At 35.9% G+C, this 23,201-nt stretch overlaps 1 protein-coding gene across 1 annotated transcript in view; it reads right to left on the bottom strand.

Annotated features, from left to right (window-relative positions):
• gnal (guanine nucleotide binding protein (G protein), alpha activating activity polypeptide, olfactory type) overlaps positions 1-6,884 on the bottom strand; it is a 69,696-nt gene extending 62,812 nt beyond the window's left edge. Inside the window, 4 exon segments of the mRNA NM_001007339.2 lie at positions 5,492-5,611; positions 5,718-5,772; positions 6,355-6,427; positions 6,552-6,884. Coding sequence (NP_001007340.1) covers positions 5,492-5,611; positions 5,718-5,772; positions 6,355-6,427; positions 6,552-6,690 — 387 coding nt within the window. The 5' untranslated portion in view covers positions 6,691-6,884.
• Positions 6,885-23,201: the final 16,317 nt, after the last annotated feature.

Genomic DNA, 23,201 nt, shown 5'->3' with positions numbered 1-23,201 from the left:
GCCCCACCCAAGCTTTCACACCGAGTAAATGGCATGAGATGCAAACACGGGTCTAAGCAAAAACGGTCTCATAAGACAACAAGCCACTGTGTAGCACCAAGTTGTATAAAAACAGTATTTGCATTTCCTTCATTCTGATCGCAGCATTAGGAAAGAGTGGATGAACTTTATTTTTGGAACTCCACACCACACGAAAAAGACTTTTTCTTTTAATTAACCTAATTTTAAAGCATATTAATTTACTAACATAGGATAATATTGAAAACATAAACAATTCAGCACTGGATGTTCTCAAACAAAACAATTCTCTAAAGAAATTAACAAAATATAAAAGTTTAAGCAGAAATGAATTCTCCTTTAAATCGTATACAAATACATTCACATAAGGGATGGGCAATAGGAACAGATATAGAGCTTTCGGTAATAAAGAAAAACAAGCCATTTTCAACTTGGATGAATGAGTGAAACAATTCTGCAATGAAATATCTGTCAAAACTGTTGATTTTCAATACATGCAATGTATACCATATTGAGTTAAGTCCTGTACCAAACCGATGTTGTATGAATAAGTACAGTTACACTCCTAGAACTGAGTATTTATGCCTTTTTAACCTAAATCAAAGAAATGCATGCATCTTTAGCCCCTTTCACACATACAGACCTTTCCGGAAAATTACCGGCAATTTTCCGGAAAGGTTGTATGTGTGAACAGGTCCTTTTTGAAAATACCGGTAAATTCGTTCTGGCTATTTTCCGGAAAGAGAAGTTGTAACATTACCGGCAATTTGCCGGAATGCTGCGCTGTGTGAATGCAGAAGGAAGATTGCCGGAAAGAGCGCGTTCACATCTAGAATGTGCTGACGTGAGACGTCTGCTTTAGCCAATCAGAACAGTCAGACGCATTTACGTCCGCGCGGTTTATGAGAATAAAAGCCTTTGAATATTTTTCCAGACACTTTTAGCTGCTAGAAGTTAGTCAGATAACGTTTATATGTTCTTCTTAATGCCAACTGTGTAAATAATTATCCATGAGATGCTTATGACAAGCCGTTGTTTGTTTACCTTCAAGCTTTGCGTGTGCCTGTGAAACAGCCTGCGAGCACCTGCACACGCACATATTATGAACATCTCGACATGCGAAAGTGATCCTGCGAAAGTTGTTCACAATACTGATCATCCACAGAGTTTGTAATTTAGTCAAATGTTTACAAATACAAGCGCAGCCGTTTAAAGCTCATTTGTGGTGAATGATGTCAGAATTTACCGGTATTTTGGAATGGATGTGTGAATGCTCTTTTCCGGAAAAATTCCGTAACGTCCTCGCCTGTGTGAACAGCGTTTGTTTGTAAATACCGGTAAAGTCGTTCTGTAAATTTTCCGGATATTTACCGGTATCACTGTGTGAAAGGGGCTTTTGACAAATGTAAAGCGTCAAACTTCGATCCAAAAGCTTGCTTCATTAGGTAGACAACTGTCTTTTCGAAATTTAAACCTTTTTACATAAGCAAAACGTTAGCTAATCATTATACTAGTAGGCTTTTTTTTTTCCAAGTCTACAATCTGCCATGACTATTCAAGTGATGTGTTGTGTGATGTAAAAATCTAGATAATTTTATAAGCAGACCACAGAAAACAGTACAAAAAAATGGGCAGTTTAAGACCCTTCAAGTTACCATTTTTGATAACGCTTTTCAATAAAGGTGTAATAGTTAATAGTTCATGCATTAGTTAACATGACTGAACAACACATGTGTTAAGCATTACTTAATCGTTGTTAATGTTAACTGAATAAATTAATGTGTTAATACATTACTTAACATCAACTAATGGTGAGAAATGACTATTGTTAATTTCAACATATTTTAATGCACCTCTTTACACTAACAGCCTAGTTAGTTCATGCTTACTTAAACATACACTAATAAATGTGTTGATGGATTAAAAAACAGCACTTAACAATGAATAGCACATGTGTTCAGTAATGCTAAATCCTATACTAAATAAATATACAGGCCCAGTTTCACAAACAGGGCTCAGATGAAGCCAGGACTAGACTGTAGTTAAATTAGGCTATTTAAGCCACATTTATTAAAATGGCCTTTGAAAAATATATTACTGGTGTGCACCTGGAGACAAAAAAGGACACTGACGTATTTTAGGACATCTCACAGCAAAGTATTTTGAGTTGAGACAGCTCAAACATGCAATTTATTCTTGATTAGCCTTAAACCTTGTTTGTGAAACTGGGGGAGGATGTGTAAATTACAATTTAGTTAATGCTTAATAAGTTAAATAGTTAACATGAATAAATAATAAACAGGACGATGCAGTGGCGCAGTAGGTAGTTGCGTGGGTTTCCTCCGGGTGCTCCGGAGTCCAAAGACATGCGGTACAGGTGAATTGGGTAGGCTAAATTGTCTGTAGTGTATGAGTGTGTATGTTTCCCAGAGCTGTACGGGCATCCGCTGCGTAAAAATGTGCTGGATAAGTTGGCGGTTCATTCCACTGTGGTGACCCCGGATTTATAAAGGGACTAAGCCGACAAGAAAATGAATGAATGAAAATAATGAACAAATGTTAGTAACATATTAGATAATGTTGAAGTAGTGTACACTACAATAAGGTTCATAATTCTATAAGCAAATGCTTTGTTAATGATAAATCATGTTAATAAATAGTAAACAAGCACAAATAACATGCAAGTTTAAGTTGCTTTTTTTTTTATACTTTAACACTCCAAAACCGGTACCCTATTCATGATTGTAAACTCAAACAAAGCATGTGTTAATGGAATTATGAACCTAATTGTAGTGTACGCTTTTAACATTATCTAATGTGTTATTAACATTTGTTCATGCTAACTAACACATTAAACTAATGCGTTAACTAATGCATCACTTGACAGATTAATATGCGTTTTGTTTACACATCAGATTTAGTGTTGCTGAATAAGTGTTATCCATAGTTATGATTATCCAAGTTGTGTTATCTAAACCAGTGTTTCTCAACTGTTGGGCCACTCTTGGGTCGCGGGAACATTTTCAGTGGGTCGTGGAGTGTGTGGTAAAAAAAATAACAAAAGTTAATTTTTAAAAGTTTTTTTTACTTATTTTGACGTTTATATTGAAATGTGTGCACAATAACTGTAATGTTTAACATATGAAATTTCATTTAATTATAGCAACAAATAAGTCAAATCGCAAGTACGACCCCGAATATGTAAAGTGTGGATTAACATATATTGATGGCAAAAACGACTTAAAGCCTCAGTGTGTCATAAGTAGTAAGGTGCTCTCACAAGAAAGCATGAAACCTTCTAAATTAAATGACATTTAGAAACTAAAACAACATGTTTTATTAACAGTTTAGTTCATTGTAACTGAAACTTTCCTTACCCTAACCAGTGTTTACAGTATTTGTCACTTTTACTCTGTAATTTGATACATGTCTTATGATTTATCTGTCACTACTTGTGTATGTTAACAAATAAATACAAATGAATTATAATTGCTAAAATTGTATTGTAGTTCCTAAAAATTTGGGTCGCGGCTTGATGATCATGTAAAAATGTGGGTCCCATGGCCAAAGCAGTTGAGAACCCCTGATCTAATCCATGAAGAAATAAATACATTGGTGTATTTGTAAGTACACATTTAATTAGGCAGTTAATGTAAAGAGGTCCATTAGAATAACAGTAAGTTAACATTAACCAAGATTATATAATGCTGAATAATATTCAATATTCACTGTTGGTTTCTGGTCACTAATGTATTAATAACACATTAATATAGGTTTAGTTAACAATAACAAACATTAAGTGATGCTTATTCATTCATACATTTTCTTTTCGCCATAGTCCCTTTATTAATCAGCGGAATAAATCACCAACTTATCCAGCATATGTTTTACGCAGCGGATGCCCTTCCAGCTGCAACACAACACTGGGAAACACCCGTACACACCCTTTCACGCACATACACTACAACCAATTTAGCTTTAATCAATTCACCTATAGCGCATGTCTTTGGACTGTGGGGGAAACCGGAGCACCCGGAACAAACCCACACGAGCACGGGGAGAACATGCAAACTCCACACAGAAATCCCAACTGACCCAAAAAACCAGCGACCTTCTTGCTGTGAGGCGATCATGCTACCCACTGTGACGCCCTGGTAAATAATGCTTAACAGATGCTAATCCATGCATGTCCATCCAAGACAAGTATTACCTCGTTTATTTTCTAATTTATTGATACCAATTAATGGGAATGTATGTTGTGACAATTGTTAAAAAGGTTCAACAGGATAAAATGAAATAATTGTAATTCACCCGATTTAAAAGAATTATTTATAAACTTAATTAATCTAACAAACTTAACTAATCAACTTTAGTTAAGCTGCCTAAAGCCTGGCTCACACTGCAATTTTGGCCATGATATGGTTATCTGAGACAAAGTTTTGAAATCCTACAAGTTATTATTAACCAGTTATTATTAACCGGTTATATTAAAACCAGTGTTCTTTGACAGTTGGTTTGACATTCCAATACAAGTCTGGCAGTGTCAAAAGCTTAAAAACAATTGCTGCAATGTGATATGACTTCTCTTATGATGACTGTCAAACTTGAGGATGACTCGAGAACGTCAAATGAATTATCTGGTTGTATTATTATGGAATGTTATGACCAAAACTAACACATCTTTAAGTTTGCTGTACCATTGAAGTAGTCAAACTCTGGATAAGTCTTCTTGCATGTGTTCATTTTTGATGTGTCTTGATCATCATGCATCTGACATTACAACAACAGAGACCTTACAGTGTGACATGGGGATCACAGTCTGACAAGTCACAATTGTTAAAGATTGTTAAAGGTTGCAGAGTGTAAGTCCAGCTTTAGTTAGTGTAATCCAACCAAATACTAAAAAAACATTACCCAAATGAGAAATATCACAGAGTGACAATAACTACATCAACTCATAGAGGTAAAGTTGGTTTTATATTCGCACATTGGTTCATTTAGAAGTCTCTATATTGTTTACCATGTTACTTTGAATATTCGATCGGAATTAGCATGCAAGTATGACTTGAAACAACAATAACACTTATTATTTGACTGTTAACAATTTTGTACTTTGATAGTCATTTGCTGCTAATATGATTTCGCCATTTAGAGTTTGCAAATAATACATTTATCAAATTATATTATTAAGGGGAAAGTCTGAATGTGCGAATATAAAACCAACTTTACCTCTATCTAACTCCCATGAGCAGACATTGACAAAGGAAGTATCTGAATTACTGGCAGAGTGATGCTACAGTACATGTCTAAACCTTTGACTGCATTTAATAGGTAAACCGAGCACCACAACTGTAATAAAACACGCATGCAGAACTACTTAGTTTCTAATCAACCTTTGAACATAATAATCCCAGGTTTCTGTCCAATGATGTGACGTTTTATGTCTATAACAGGTTTAGATTAGGTGTCTTACCTCTGTGTAGTCAAAGTCTGAGAGTGGAGCTATACTTTTGATGTACTCTGCTCTAGGTTGATTGGACGGGTTAGCGATTGACACAGGAGGCGTTAAGGTGCTCATTGCAGATATTATTGTCTGGAAAATGATAACATAGGCATTAAAGCAGGACACTAACCAGACTCAACTGTTGAGAGTTAATGAATTAAAGTGCATGCAATATTTATATGTAAAGCTTGCTTACCACAATTGCATCCTTCACATTTTTCCGGATATCTAAAATTTTTTGCTTTTTTTCTCTGGGCAGATGAGAAGAAAAGAAGAAAGGAAAATGTGGTTGGAGTACAAATCTCAACATTATAAGTATTATAATTCATTAAATAGCATTGTTCCTTTAGCATGTCATATATTAAAGGCATAATTGCGATTATTGGAGTTGCACATAGTGTGACCTCATTTCTAGCCATCCAAAAATATAATCAGTACAGTTATTATCAAATATAATACAGGCCAAAACTGCTGCATCTGCCCAAATAGTTGTGGCAGTCTAAGTATAATGATGATGCAAAAATGCAGCAAATACATAAAGGCTATAACGTTACTATGCTGTTGCTGAATTGATGTGGGCGCTTAGAGTTGGCACTCGAAAATGATGTACGCGTCTTCAATGACCACAAACGAGGCCTGAAAATACTGCACACGCCTATCTCTACAAACGCTGTCAACTCGAGGTTTAGCGACAGCCATAGAAACAGACAGGACGCAGAGGCGTACATTTGAAGTGTCAACATCCAATTTCCTCAATATACATGAGCACCGCGTCCGTCGAAATAAACACAGGCCCAGTGTCAGCAAATAACGCTTAATAAACAGACACTCACTCTGCGTTAAAACCGTTGACGTGCAGGATCCGCATCTGTTTGACTATAGTACTCTTCCCGGATTCCCCAGCGCCTTAAAAATCACATAACAAAACAATAACATCAAAAGCTGATGAATATGTTTATTTTTCAACAATCTTTGATGATCAAAGTGACAAATGCAAATCTGATATTTCTGTATCAGTGGTCCATATTACCCAATAAGAGTAGACGATGCGTTGCTTTGTACGCCTGTCTCTCTTTCTGTAACTGTTTCTCGATCTTCTTATTCGCCTCTCTTTGCGCCTTCTCGTCGATGCGTTGATCCTCTGTCTTGCTGTTGCCTAAACATCCCATGTTCAAATCCCTGCCTCTCCTCAAACAAACAGTAAATAATAATAGTATCCAATTCTTTTCCTGTATCGATGATTTGAAATGTCAGCTTTCCAAAAATATCCGGGGGGAGAGGTTTCGCTTTGACCCCTTTAAAGATCCGAGCGACAAATTCAGTTGAATCCTCTCGATATATTCATGATCAGGTTCTGAAAATCAGACATGAAGAGGCAGAAGCTCGGATCTACCCCTCTCTTGCTCTCCCTATTTCGCTGTAATGTGTCTGTTTGTGTCTTTGACTCAGCACTGCCTCTCTCTGTACTTACAGGAAGTGACAATCGCCACTCAACCTGCTGATCCCAGGTCAGCTTCTCAAACACCCATTATACAGTCCATTAAAAGCTTATGCAATCATTCATCATTACAAGCTGCTTTCATAAGTGGGTTTTATCTTTTTACATTACAGAGGTTTTCAAAGATTAAAGTTGTTTTTATTTTTGTAAAACTGTACACAAATTGGTTAACTGTGCCTATATAGTGGGATTTTTCTATTTAATTTATGTTTTGCTTTCTGTATTAGAAAAATGACATTGTTTTCCAGTTTTTTTTTTAATAAAAAGTCAATATTTCATGTGATTATTCATACCTGCTGAGTCGGATAATAGTTCTTGTCGTCAGACTATATGATGCTGCCAGGTTGTTAACATACTGCTGTCACTATCGAAACATGAAACTCAAAAATGAAAACAAAACCTTTCTAAAAAAGCACTATTGTGAAAGCTAACACACTTAACATGCTAAAATACTGACACCTTTCAGAAAACAGACCTCAGTTTCTCCGTGAGATCAAAACAAAACACAAGTCTGTAGTGATAACAAGCTATAGTTCCATAAATAGCATCAAGCTACATGGTAAAAAAAAAAAAAAAAAAGTGGCAGTCATGCAAACTAAGTTAATACTTTGCATAACATTCTCTACAGCATAACTGTGTAATGCTAAAAATAGAGATAGTTGCATATCCATCAAACATAGAACCCGAGGTCACAGTGAAAAGAAGGTTAGTAAGAAACCAAATTATACATTCAATTAATACATTGTATGTAGTATAACATTTTGGAAGATGATTCTTATCACACTATGATACGCAGAAGTGAACACTGGCTTGAACAAAGGGAATATTTTAAAATGTAAATGACATGAAAATAAGATGCAAAATATCATTTTAAAGGGTTTGAAGGCCACAAAAAGTAAGGCATACATAAGGCATGGCAAAATTATTATTGGAAATCTACCTTTATTTATTATAGTTGTTGGTTTTACTTCATGTATTGAGGAATTCTGGACTAATTTGGTGTGTACAATGATAATAAATAGTTTACCCTTATTTTTTCCAAGCATTTTAATTTGATTTTGAACTCCATTACTGATGAAAATCAGTCAGGTTTTATAAAAAATTGTCATATTTTAAATAACATTAGACTTGTTTTTGACCTTATTGACAATTCTGACTAGTGTTGGGCGATATCAACCAATTTGACATTGTACAATGTCTAATGTGAAACATCGCAATTTATGAATAATAATTTATTTATAACAAATTAATTATTTGTAGCCTGTTTAAACTACCACAGGGAATCTGCACACGCAGAATTCCGCAGATTTTCCGCAGAATTCCGCAGATTTCTGCAGATTTTTAGCCCATCATTAATTCTGTTTATTTACTTGAGTAAATGTGTAAATCTGAATTTATTCAGTTTTTATTCAGTAATTTATTACTTTTTATTTAATATATTAAGGTTTTAGTTATGATACTCCGCTGGATACTCCCAAAATAATTCCACAGAAATCCGCAGATTTTTACCTAAATTCTCTGCAGAAATAGCAAAAAACGTCCGCAGATTCCGTCTGGCTCTAGTAACCAAGTCACAGATAAATAAAGATAAGTTACACACAAATAACCACCTGTCAATCACTTTTTATCCGTGGGACTGGCATGAATAGGCAGAGTGATCTTTGTTGTTATAATGGCGTCGACAAAAAATGCAATCCAGCGGTACATTCTTGATAACTGTCCGACGTGCACTGCTCTCTGGGGTTTTGTGCTCAAAGCACCCCATACTGACTGCATGGAGTTCAGACAGCCTGATCTCACGAGAAAACGTAAGTATTTTACGTTTTGCCAGTTTAGTGGCTAATTCGTACAAATTCGTACGAGTTCAGTCGTACGAAATGGTACAATTTTAAAAAGGAGGCGTGGCACCTGACCCCACCCCTAATCCCAACCTTCATTGGGGGATAAGCAAATCATACTAAATCGTACGAATTAGATCGTACGAATTCATACGAATTAGCCACTAAATGAAAAAGTTACGAATTGCCGTGAGATTGTGTTGGCTCAGACGTATATACTGCTAAAGCGCATGCCACTGTGTCCGTATGTGTGTGTGTGTGTGTGTGGTCACACGATGTGGATTTTCAGCAGTATAGTGTGGGTAGAGAACTGTTCAGAAATGCTAGGTAAGATGTGGATCATTTTCATTCTTGAATGCCATTTTAAAACTAAGATGTATTAGTGCAAACAGGGCCTATAGGGGTGTGTTTTTCGCAAGCGGGTTGCTGCTGAGACGAAGGCGGGACAGAGGATCGAGATGTCGGTTCAGCATCGTGATGACCATCCGCCATCGGCTATGGACAATGACATTGTCTATTGACCCAACACTAATTCTAACCTTATTGAAGATGACAGTTTTAATTTTGTTTTTGGACTTTTTCAAAGCTTTTGATACTATTAAGCATCCTTTCATCTTTTTTTTTTTTGTTTGTTTAGAGAAATTCAGTTTAGGGCCCTACTTTTGTAATGCTATGAATACATTGTATTCTGGGGGAAATAGCTCAGTGAAACTAGAACATGGAACACAGAGATTTCCTTTAGAAAGAGGAACTTGACAAGGCTGTCCAGCTTCTGTATATCTTTTTCTTATATAGTTCAATAATAGTTTATATTACAATACAACACATACAAATGCTGTATTCCGTATGCTTAATACTATAGAACAATATAGTATATATTATACTTTTTTAATTATGACGTTTTCATTATAACTAAATTAAGTATTGCATTTTTTACAAAGCAGTTATTTAGACTCTTGTGTAAGTAAATGATTAATAAACTATTCAAATCAACATTTACATATCTTATTATTCAGGCATATGTTAATAATTAAAATGCTTTATTAACTCAAATTCATCCAGTTTTGTGATCTAATCTAAATTGAGGACTAGTTATGCTTTGCAGATCCCTTATAAATGACAATTACAGGCTTAGTATCAAACGCACAATAAATCTTTGAATCCTACCTAAAAATAAAGTTACTGTAAAGTTTAAACATTGCTGAATAACAGGAGTGTCAAATATAAAATAAAACTGGATAAAACAACAACATTATAATAATTTAACAATATATTATGATACAACATTTAAATGCAATAGTATCTGGATGCAGCCTTTATGATGCTTCAGCGATGCAATGTCAGACACATGCACTCAATGGAGTGAGTGACGTCACTGTGACGGGTAGGGTGAGGGACGGGGTTAGGTGGGCGCATTAAAAAGCATTGGATGCAGCTCAGATTGCACTGCACCAGGTCTGCATCCAGACCCCTCTCTTTAAATGTTATTCAGCAAAGTTTAAACTGTACAGTCATTTTATTTTAGATAAAACTGCAAAGATTTATTTTTCATTTGATATAGTTTCATTTGTGTGTCTCGAAATTAATTAATTCTTTGAAACGAACAAAGTTGTTTATTTTCTTTTTTTCTGTTCAGAATATAACTGAGCCATGAATTGTTATTTATAAGGTTATAATAGTTTTGGATTTTTTTATTAGTTTTAGTTTCTATTTCGTTTTTGACTTTTTGTTTTCAAATTCAGTTTTAGAGGCGGATTTACTAGTTTTTTTTAGTTTCTGTATTTTGAAATTATTTAGTTTTAGTTTAGTTTTTATTAGTTTCAGTATTAGTTTTAGCTTTTTTCTAAATAAGGATATTTGTTAGGTGCAAGATTCAAAATCAACAGAATAAATATTGTATAATAAAAACTCAGTCATACATTTTTTTGAAACCTGTATTCAGAGGACACATGAACACTATCATCTACCAATACCATAGACATCCTCAAACTCAAATACAGGAGCCCACAACAGCAGCCTTAAGTACAATTTGTGTGCAAAGCAGCTTAAGTTAGATACACAGTAGCGATGGAAAGTTCAGATATTTAACGCGGATGTTTGTACTCAACACGGCGTAATTATGCAGTCAGCGATAGTAATTTCAGTCATTTAAAACATCACCATGACCTGAAAAATGTCTTACAGTAAAGTTTTGCCACCCAACTGAACTATGATTCACTTATTTAAATTCCATTTTGATTTTCTGTTATGAAATAAACTTACGTTTTTCACCAGATCCTGTCATTTAAACCCTCGGTTTACCCGCAGTGAAGATGTTCAAGTTTAGTTCAATCTCAGGAGGCTGTCATACACTGTGTTCTGTTCACTGAATCACGCATGCGCAGTATTATCGGTTCACCGCTTCTCAGTTTGTTCTCAGTGTAACGTTACTGTTCTAATAACTGAATAAGAGTAAATATTGCCTTATTTCGAGTCAGAGGTGGGTGTTAGGCTTGTTAAAAAGTAAGTAGTTTGTGGATAAGTGCTTACAGAAGACGCGAATCGTTTCAAATGATTCAGTTCGATTTGGTGAACTAGTTCAACCGGTGCACTTAGAAGATCAGTTAAAAAGATTTGTTCACTATCACGATACAGAAATAAAACCTATTAGTGGGCACAAAATGTGTTAAAGCAATAGTTTTTAATCTCTGTATTTAATACTGTCACCATGTTGCTGTCATGTCCACTCGTTGTTTTTGTTGCGGACTCGCGGGAGCAACAGCGAGGATAAGGGCCTACTCACACTATGCCATCCGTACCGTGCCCAGGCCCGTTTCCCGGATCGTTTGAGAAGTGTGAGTGCGCTGAATCGGGCTCAAGCAAGGTTCACTTGGCCGGCCCTGGCCCGGTTGGAAGAGGTGGGCCTGAAACTGAAAGCGAGACGTGACTTTTAAGAGGCTGTTTCATATGGATTTATTAATCATTCTTACTGTTCAGTGAACGCAAACTGCCATAGTTTATTAAAGACGAGAACTCCTCACAGCACGATAGCTGCGCGGCTTCAGCAGACCTCCTCATTCCTGCAGCACAAGAGCTTTATGATTGTTTTTGAGCGCTAAAAGTGGCGGATCTGTTCGGCGAAATATCTGACTGCATGTCACCGCATCCCTAAGGACTGTTTGGCGAAATATTTGACTGCATGTTACTGCATATCAAACGACTGAAACGATATAATTAGAGAAATCTCCACTGTGCTGCTGAGTGAGAGAGCGCTTCTCACTGAACAGCGCAGCAGCGATGATGTAAGCGTGCCGAGGCCCATTTGTGGTGTGTATGCGGGCCGTCGGGGGAGACAGGAGGGGGGGCAAGCGTGCTTTGGCCCGGTTCAAGGCAACTGTACCTAGTGTGAGTACGGCCTAACAGGAGGAGAGCCGGCTCGATCTGGCCAATGGCTGCAGGAGGACTGACTCTGAGGTGCCTTCTAGAAGGCTCACAGTAAGATTATGTATTTAATAAATGTACAAAGACGAAAACAAAGGAGGTTTATGCTATAGTTTTAGTTAGTGTCAGTTAGTTTTGTATGTACACAATACAGTTTCAGTTCTAGTTTTTTTTTTAAACTCTCGTTTTTATTTTTATTTCAGTTAACGATAATTATTTTTAATTTTAGTTGTCGTTTTTTCGTTTTCGTTAACTATAATAACCTTTTAAGGGATTTATAAACCATACATAGTCCTCAATTTAGATTAGGTCACAAAAACTGGAAGAAATTATGTTAATAAAGCATTTTATATATTAACATTTATTATTACCATACAAAGTCACTGTTACTAAATACTTGAATAATAAGATATATATATATATATATATATATATATATATATATATATATATATATATATATATATATACTTCCATTCATACGTGCGCAAATGGTGAAGCACAGTGAGCCTATTACTCACTAAAACCCCTACAAAATGAAGATTGTGAGACATTAAGGGTACATATATTAGCGAGAATTGGGCTTTCTTCCATCAACGCAGCATAGCAGTTCTGGCAATGGTTGGATGGTGAACAGGTCCCCGCCCGTGTACAAGCCACACAGCTATCCAGATTGGCACAGCTCTGGTTTGCTATCAGGAAACACCACCGCCTCCCAGGTCACTGAGCCAGTGGTGATCAACCGCATGATCAGAGCCTTCCCAAGAAAACTGCGTCGCCCTGTGAGTCTGAGAAAACCGAAGTAAAAAGGTTAGGGAGTGCATCACCTGTCAACGAACATCACCAAGAACCCCTTAGAGATATTGACTGACCAGGGCACCCCTTTTATGCTAATGACAGACCTCTGCTGGCTCCTCCGGGTTAAACAGCTCCGCACATCTGTTTACCATCTCCAGACAGACAGTCTGGTGTAGTGGTTTAACCAGATCCTTAAACAAATGTTGTGCCTAGTAGTCGCAGAGGATGGGTGTTACTGCAACCTCATGCTTCCATATGTTCTCTTCGGAATCAGGGAGGTTCCCCAAGCATCTACTGGCTTTACCCCATTTAAATTACTGTTTGAGCGTCAGACCCGCGGACTGTTGGATGTGGCCAGAGAGACATAGGAGTAGGAACCTGCTCCGCATCGCAGCATTAAAAAGCATGTACGGGACCTGCGAGAGAGCATAGACCATGTAATGCCTCTGGTCCGAGAACATCTAGCAGCCTCCCAGCGCTCCCAGCAAAGGCTATATGACCGGCCCGCACAACCCAGACAAATGTCTGGTGATAAAGTCCTGATACTCATTCCTACCACTACAGTGAAATGTCTGGCATCCTGGCAAGGGCCTGGCACCATTGTGAGCCTGTCAACTACAAGGTTTGTCAGACGGGACGTAGAGGTGAAGAGAAGGCTTACCACATCCTTCTCTTGAAGAAATGGGTAGCACCCCAAGAAGATCTGGTGGCCTTCCCCCAAAGCTCCCTGCCGATAGTGAGGTGGGGCCAGGTTTATTTCGACACTAGACCTGACAAAAGGTTATTGGCAGGTGCCCCTAGCAGGGAAAAATAAAGATAAAGATAATACCACTGGCATTACCGGGTCCTTCCCTTCAGGTTGCCTGGGGCACCTGTCACATTCCAATGATTTATGGACATTCTACTCCGGCCCCAACAGAAATACCCCACCACTTACCTCGACGACGTAATCGCCACTCTGAGCTATGGGTGGACCACCTGTCTCGATTGTGGAGAGTGTAGATGGAGCTCTGTTGGGCTGGGCTAACCGCCAACCCCAAAAAGTGTCATTTGAGTTTCACCGAAGCACATTACCCGGGTTTCCAAGTAGAGCGGGGGTTGATCAAGCCGCAGCCCAATAAAGTGGAGGCAGCACTACGAATGGAATGGCTGAAGAATAAAACCCAGGTACGTGCATTTTTCGGGTTGACCGGATACTACTGCTGTTTTATTCCTAATTTTTCTTGGATAGCCTGTCCCCTGTTCGACCTGACGAAGAAGGGGCAAGCAGAAAAGATTCAATGGTCTGCAGCGGCGGAAGAAGCCTTCCAGACATATCAGGAGGCTCTAACATCTACAACCTTCCTCCACTCCCTTAATTTTGGCTGCCCATTCAAACTCCACACAGACGCTTGCGATATAAGACTAGGTGCAGTCCTGTCAAAGGTCCCGAATGGAGAAGAGCAGCCGGTCACATACATTAGTCGTGAGCTCACACCCGAAGAAACCAGGTAATCAGCCGTGGAGAAAGAAGCCCTTGCCATCAAGTGGGCAGTCTTGGAGCTGCACTATTACCGTCTCGGCAGGAGCTTCACACTGATGACCAATCACGTCCCACTACAGATGTCCCGGGCCAAGGAGACCAACACCTGCATCACCAGGTGGTTCCTTGCGCTCCATGACTTCCTTTTCTAGGTCCACCATCACCCAGGAACTTTCCACAGCAATGTGGATGGTGTCTCGCGGATGTGGTCAGGTTGGGCAGGTTTGTCACCCATCATTTCTCCACACCCACCCCCCTACTTCTCTGAGTTCTCTCTTTTTTTCTCTCAGAGATTGCAGACTGATCAGGATGGGCGATCAGCGTATCACACGAGCACAAACAGGAAAAAGAATCAACTCACCTACAACTCACTTGAAGCCCCAGTGTGTACCACAGAAAGCTCACAGAAGACATCTGCGCTCCACACACATCTACAGCACGTTCAATTTCACCAGCATTTGTAAATAAAAAGCCCTTCGGGTGTGTGTTTACTTACAACTTGTCTGCCTTTTTGCCCCACCCTGCTACAATATACATATATAGATATTGTACATGTTTAAATCATCTTATTTAAGTTCGCATCTTGCATCATATAACATGATATGTGTCCAGAGTAAGAGAAACTAGGTAAAAGACACCATCCATCGCTTGGCTGAGGGTCCACAACGAACATATCATCCGCAGGGTGAAGCAACACAAGCTAAACAGTCATCTATTACACTTGTATTACCTCTATTACAGCAAGCACCCACCAGTTTTTAATGATGGCTTGCCTTCTGCCCATTAGTAAAGGTTTGAGCAAAAGATTAAAGAGGAGATATGGGTAATGATGAACTTGGATTTATTCTTGTTAAAACTAATATAATTATTTTACTGTACTTAATTTATAGGAACATAAAACTGTTAATATAATAAACATTCATGTTCAATACATTATTATAAGCAATTAAAAATAACACAATAGATTAAGGAAACACTGGATTTAAACTGTGCTTTACTGCTTTAATTTAAACCTTTAATGCTTTACTGAAAACCAAACAACGTAACATGCATACAACAACCCGCTGGCCCTCTCATGTCGTTATTACTCCCTCTAGTGGCATTGTATAGCCAGAGCAAGCCTATAGTTACAAACTGTAGCAATAAGCCCACATCTTCCCTTTCTAGACAACAAAGGGTAGACTACAACAGATCTTAGGGTATTATTCACCCACAACACCTCCAAATATCTAAGAAGTGTTGTACCTACTTGTTTTTTGAGAGTGCGAGTGGTGGGTGTGAATTCCCAGGCAAAGCAAAAACTGATAAAATGTTTAGCATATTTATAATTACATTATTTTAATTATTGTAGACTGCAAAATATGGAAAACATGAAAAAGCACTTATTTGATTCATAGGCCAAAGTAAAAAAATGCCAAAAGGGACCCCTGCTTACAGAGAGTGTATTATTTTGCTTCTATTGTGACTCATATTGCAGTGGCATTCATTTTAATAGGGTTAGTCGGTAGTTTTGGCTTAAACGTTTTGAGAGGAAACTTTTTTTTTGTACCTGGTGTAAAGTACATTTGAAAGTAAGAGGGTTTAATATTAAAATTTAATTAAAAAAATACACCACTTGCCAATATTTTTCTCCTTGAATTAACACAGCCAAAAAAGACAAAAGGTTCAAAAGGTTGCACAAGGATTAAGTAAGAATTACAGAGCACAGGGGTGCCCAAACCTGTTTCTTTAGGGCCACTGTCCTGCAGTTTGCACAGCATCCTCCATCACATTTTCCTGAATGTTTCTACAGAGTCTTCTTAGTTTGGTTCAGCTGTGTTTAATTATGTCTGAAGTTAAATCTGAAGGACTGTAGCCCACCAGAAAAAGGTTTAGACATCTCTGCATCGTGTTTCGCATGTAGCTTCATTCCATTCACATTTCTATCACTCATGAGTGTAGATTGCTGCCATCTAGTGTACATCTGAGATTAAAGCGATACAGATACGTGGCTAATAAAGTCACGGTACATAACCAGCTAATGCAGTCTCAAGGCTGGGTTGTGTCAGGAAGGGCATCTACCAATAAAATATATGTCAGGGTAATTGCAGGCTCATTTCGCTGTTGTAGGGAAAAGTGGGGCACAAAGTAAAACTTTTTGGTTTTAGCCAAATAATGAACAAAGTAATAGGGTTAGATAAATCATACATTTTTACCAACACCAACAACACACAAGCCTCCCCTACAAATGAGCACTGGTTGTATGATTGCCGGACCTATGGTTTCTGTGCAGTATTCCCAAAAGTACCAGGAGTAAAAATTTAACTTTTTACCCCACCTGTGGCCGGGGCAAGTTGAAACCTACAGAGGGTTAATTGTATAACACATGTTTAAAAATGCTGATTTTACTCAATTAATTTAAATCCAGTTTACTTTAAATAGTAGCTATATTTCCTCAGTACTTGGCTCAATAAATTTTTTTATTCTACATAACACAGTATGTTTATTTATTTATTTATTTATTTATTTATTTATTTATTTATTTATTTATTTATTTATTTATTTATTTATTTATTTATTTATGTATTGGATAAACACATTTTGATTTATTTGCATTATTAGCAATAAAATTATTTTTTTTCTATTAAAAATATTTTCTATTAAAAACATTCTATACATTTATAACATTATGCACTTAAAATTAAATATATATATATATATATATATATATATATATATATATATATATATATATATATATATATATATATATATATATTATTGGTTTTATATATAACACTGTGTTATATATATAACACTTTGTCGTGTTTTCTCAAACTGTCTAACAGTCACTGTGTTTTTTTACATCTTTCAAAATGGTCTCTCCAAATTCTCACCTTAACCTTTTTAAATAATTGGCAGGAAAACATCTGCTGACACTGTGGTGAAAACCTTGGAAGCATGCCATTGTTAACCCTGAGCAAATACCTTAAAACTCTCTGATACATTTTACCCCGCGTTACTTTGAGCCCCATACCCTCTTATAGACCAGGGACTAACCTGAAGGAAAGTGATTGCATGAATTTACAACCAATTACTCATAAACGTGTTAACCATTTATTTGAAATTCTATCGTTTTGCATTAATGTAGACAGTTACAGACATATGCACCTACATTTTAATATTACAGAATATTTTTGATGAATTAGTATTAGTTTAACCATATTTTCAATGGCAAAGTATTTAGCATTTGCTTTATTTTCTTATAAAAATGTGATCTCATAATGGTGGTTTTCTCATAATGATATTGGCCTTTGTTTTCGCAAACAGATTAAAGTTAAAATCAATCAGATTATTTACATTAGTAATATCATTACACTAATTTTAGATTTGGTGGATTATCCTGACTTTGTAAAATCTAAAGCTATTTTACTTGGACTTTTATAAAGCCTTCAACACCACTGAGCATGCATTTCTTCTGAAATTTCTCAAAAAGTTTGGTCTTGGTTCCTCTTTTTTTAATGCAGCTGAAATGTTTTATACAGGGATCATTAGTTCCATCATAGTTATTATGTTCACGTCACAAAGATTTTGTGTAAGACACGGTGTCAGGGATGCCCGATCTCCTAATTTTTATTACTTTGGGTTACAGAATTTTTAACGTTAAGGATTGTTCACAACCAGAATTTGAAAGGCGTTTCCATTTGACAGGGAAATCAAAATATTTCAATTAGTGGATGACACCCTTCTTTTTTTAAGAAATAAAAATCAGCTTTCCAAAGCCACTCAGATAATTAAACTATTTTCGTGTGCATCTGGACTAAAACTAAACTATCCAAATGTGAAATAATGTCTACATAAATGTGATGATAATTAAAGAGATTCCAGTTAAAAACTCAATAAAGTATCTATGCATTTACATATCACAAAATTTAATAGCCAGGCAGTTGAATGAATACAACTCATATTTATAATATATTTTACATTTTTGGTTACAAAAACATATCTCTCTATGGTTGGGTTCTTCTCTCAAAATTGGTAATTCTTAATAACTTCACCTTCATGAACTTCAGCTTCCCCATACACAAATGACTGCACTAATGAAGGTACTAATAAACTCTTCTTTAACGTTAAATGGAAAAAAAAAACAGGCCCCACAAATAAAAAAAGCAGAATTATCTGGTAACACTTTACAATAAGGTTCATTAGTTAATGCATAGATAATGAATTTACTAACATGAACTAATCATGAACAACACATGTATAGCATTTATTAATCATAATTAAGCATTTACAAATGTATTATTAACATCCAAGTCCATGTTTGTTAACATTAGTTAATGCACTATGAGTTAACATGAACTAACAATGAAGTACTGTATTTTCATTAGCTAACGTTAACTAACATGAACAAATACAGTAGTAAATGTATTGTTCATTGTTTGTTCATGTTGGTAAACGCATTAATTCACATTAACTAATGAACCTTATTGTAAAGTGTGACCAGATATCTTATTGTAAAAGTGAGGGGGGACTTAAAGCCATTGTTTTTTTTTTAACACTTTCTTTGGAATTAATTGGCTAAGATGTTTATTAAACCAAAATTCTATATGTTTTTTTTATTTCTAATTATATGTTTGAATAAACAGCTTTTCTTCTTTTTATTTTAAAAAGGAATTTACTGTATAATAAACTTCCAGTTAAATTAACCAGTTTTCATCAGCAGGCTTTTCTTGTGTGGAAGTTGTGTTATCTTCACAACTTCTCACCACACAAAACTATCTTGTGGAATAATACAGATATAACTGTTAAAAATCTATCTCCTTATTGTGCTAACAGGTGTAATAAAGGCATAATTTATGTATATTTTTGTATGTATATTTTTATTTATGTATTCAATTAATGTATGAATTATTAGCCCTCCTTTGAATTATTATTTTGTTTTAGATTTTCACAGTATGTCTGATAATACATTTTCTTCTGGAGAAAGTCTTATTTGTTTTATTTCGGATGGAATAAAAGCAGTTTACATTTTTTTAAAAACATTTGGGACAAAATTATTAGCCCCTTTAAGCAATTTATTTTTTTCTTTCGATTGTCTACAGAACAAACTATCGATATTCAATAACTTGACTAATAACACTAACCTGCCAAGTTAACCTAATTAACCTAGTTAAGCCTTTAAATGTCACTGTAAGCTGTATAGAAGTGTCTTGAAAATATCTATTAAAATATTATTTACTGTCATCATGGCGAAGATAAAAGAAATCAGTTATTAGAAATGAGTTATTTAAACTATTATGTTTAGAAATGTGTTGAAAAATCTTCTCTTCGTTAAACAGAAATTGGGGAAAAAATAAACAGGGGCGAATAATTCAGGGGGGCTAATAATTCTGACTTCAACTGTATATATATATTTTTATTTGATTAGTTTTGTAACTTGCTCCTGTGAACACTTTATGACTGTTCATAACTTTTCTATTCCCTTTAAAGAATATAATACTGTTCTCAGAGCTATCCCGCAGGTTTAATGCATCTGGTCAAAAGTCATATACAATTGTTGGGAAAAAGGAATATATTTTTAATAAATTTTGTGTCTTTTTCTTTTCATTAAACAATTATTTGTATTGGTCATTTAAAGGTCAGAAATGAACTGATCTTCTGTTGTGTGTGGGATGCTTTGCATACTAATTAGCATTTTTGCAGATGTAGATAAAGTTGATAGAGATGAACATGCCTGATTTTCTAGATCAACTTGAGCTGGGCAGCTAGAAACTTCCTATCAGCAGTATTTTAACACAGAATATGCGCACTTGAGAAAAGTCTTATGCTTTTATTGTTGTGCAGAAAATTCATAGAAAAAGAGGACTTCTGTCTGGGGTGCAGCCAATGGAGGACTGGCCAATGATTGACGAATTTCACTAAACTCCACCTGTTAATATCAGCTGCCAATATTCAGTAAGTTGAAGTCAGGAAATGAAAACTGTTGCGCACCCCTGAACATAACTTTTCTATTGCATTGAGGATAACAGAATTCTGTGAATCTAATTATTCTTTTGTATCCAATTGTTACGATTTTTGACATTTAAGACAACCTCTCCTGACCTTTTTTATTGAATATGCACAGAATTGATTAAATATCCCAACACAACCCCCAAAAAATAAAAAAGAATTACCATATTGCTGGACGGCATAGATGTAATAATAAACGTTCATTTAATTTTTTCTTAAAAGATTGAGAAAAGCATGGGTGTTGCCTAAATACTTAATATTAATATAAATACTAAATAAGTCCACTTTAAAATATTGCATAAATATATCTAGTCGATTTATGGGTGGCTCAGTGGTTAGCACTGTCACCACACAGCAAGAAAGCTGCTGGTTCAAGTCTCAGCTGGGTCATTTGGCATTTCTGTGAGGAGTTTGTTTGAATGTTCAGCTCCGGTTTCCCCCATAGTCCAAAGACTCTAGGTGAGTGGAATCAACTAAATTGTCCGTAGTGAATGTGAGAGTGTCTTCCAGTGCTGGGCTGCAGCTGGAAGAGCATCCGCTGTGTAAAACATATGCTGGCGAGTTGGTGGTTCATTCCGCTGTGGCGAACCCCAGATGAATAAGCTGAAGGAAAATTAAATGAAATGAAAAATAATTCATTTATTTTCAAAAATGCTAATATTCCAAATAATTGTACATTTTGACGTTTTTTTTTTTTTGGGGGGGGGGGAGATTTTTATCCATAAACAAAAATGCACAGCTTTCAATCTCTACCTCTTATGTTTAATTTTTTTATTGTGAAAAAACAAACACTATATCAGTACAAATAGTTACATCTTTGTTGTTTTTTTTTCTTTTTACAAAAGAGAAGAGAAAAAAATAAAAAAATGAAAAATATAATGATTATAATTATAAAAGGGGAAAACAATGGAAACTGGAGTAATAAGTGTACAGAAAATTACAACGCTATCACAAATGTTCAGATACATTGTCAATGTTGAGAGTAAATATTTACAGTTAAACAGTATAAAACAGTAATAGTTAAAAACAAACAACAATTAAGTTACTACTAAATAAATAAATAAAAAAGGAAGGAGAGTGCATCTATTAAATGGAAGGCAAGACCTTAAGAGAGTTAAAGTAAGTTATGAAACATTGCCAATTTTTAAAGAAATTAGTTTTCCCAGAGCATCTGATCTTTTCCAACTTTAGAAAATGCATGGTATCTACAAACCATTGGGATGGAGGCTTATTTGATTTCCAGTGAAGCAGAATACGACGCCTGGCTACTAGTAAGGTAAAATTGAACCCAAAAATGGCAACATCAGGGGATGGGTTTATATTTACCTGCAACACCTTAGACATAATTGTAAAATACTTAATCCAATAACATCTGTAACAGAGGGCACATAAAGAACATATGACTTAAATTACACCTTGGTGCATGTCATCTGTCACACATGACATCAATATTGGAAAACACTTTAGATGGTTTTTGAGAAATGAATTCTATGAAATACTTTAAATTGTATCAGGCTAAGGCGAGCACAAATTGTACTAGAACGTATTCTCTGCACTGCACCAAGCCACCATTCTTCCTCAAAACATAGTTCCAATTCATTTTCCCAAGATTTTTTAATTTTGATAATTAATTTAGCTTTGAGATGGGTAAACTGAAAGTAAAGTAGCAGAGCAATGTCTAGCCATAAGAATCTAAAAAAAATGTGATTCTGACAACTTCCTTTAAGAGGAAAGTTTTGCATAGTTACAGAAAAGACCATCTCTATACAGGTCCTGAAAATTTCTTAAACCTTTTGCATACCATTGCTTAAATGCAGGATCCGTAAGGGATGGTGAAAACATGTCATTTATCAGTAGTGGCATTAATGTTGAAGCCGAGGTAATTAAAGTGTCGTCTGAATTGGCACCAGATCCGAACTGAAGCAACAACTACTGGATTGTGTGTAAGGGAAGAGGAGACGTTGAAAAATAGGAAAGAAGTAAGGAAAGCCAACAGAAGGTGCACATGAGTTGGCTTCCAATCTGCACCAAGGTGCAATAGATGAACTAGACCAGAATGTTACAATCTCTACTTTTTAACATTTTCTGATTAAGGTTGACTCACTGTTCAAATCTTTGCATAGGTGTAACAACCAAAAATGTGTCAGATCTTTGGTACTTTTTAAAGAGCTATTATCTGTTGACTCTGATTAGATTTAAATAGTCTTCCTTTAATGCTTATAATTTTATTTCACTTCCATAAGCTCAAGGGCGTATTTGGCATGGACGGGGGGGATGTCCAACAATATCTGAAATGTCCCCACTGATAACTAAATTACCTTCAAAATAAAATAATGCTCCTTTAACTCTTAGTAACATGCAGAAAAGGTTATATCACATAAATTTCTCGGGTCCTCCTTTCCACAAACACACAAGGACAATGTGATTGGCTGGGCCTATTTATGCTATTAATGACAGCTGCAATTGTGAGAAGTGCCAAAGCAAGGAAATTTTCCAGTCCTCTTTCACTGTACAAGATGTGGACATAAGTCTGCCTTTCAAAGAGTCGAGCTTTTAAAGTCAAGTTCGCTTGAAGTCCACTATAATAATATTAACCAAGGCTGTGCAATTAAA

This window comes from Danio rerio, chromosome 24 (genome assembly GCF_049306965.1).
Source record: "Danio rerio strain Tuebingen ecotype United States chromosome 24, GRCz12tu, whole genome shotgun sequence".
NCBI classification, from domain to species: domain Eukaryota; kingdom Metazoa; phylum Chordata; class Actinopteri; order Cypriniformes; family Danionidae; genus Danio; species Danio rerio.
The sequence above is the reverse complement of the archived record's forward strand: the minus strand, read 5'-3'. Positions and strand labels throughout refer to the sequence as shown.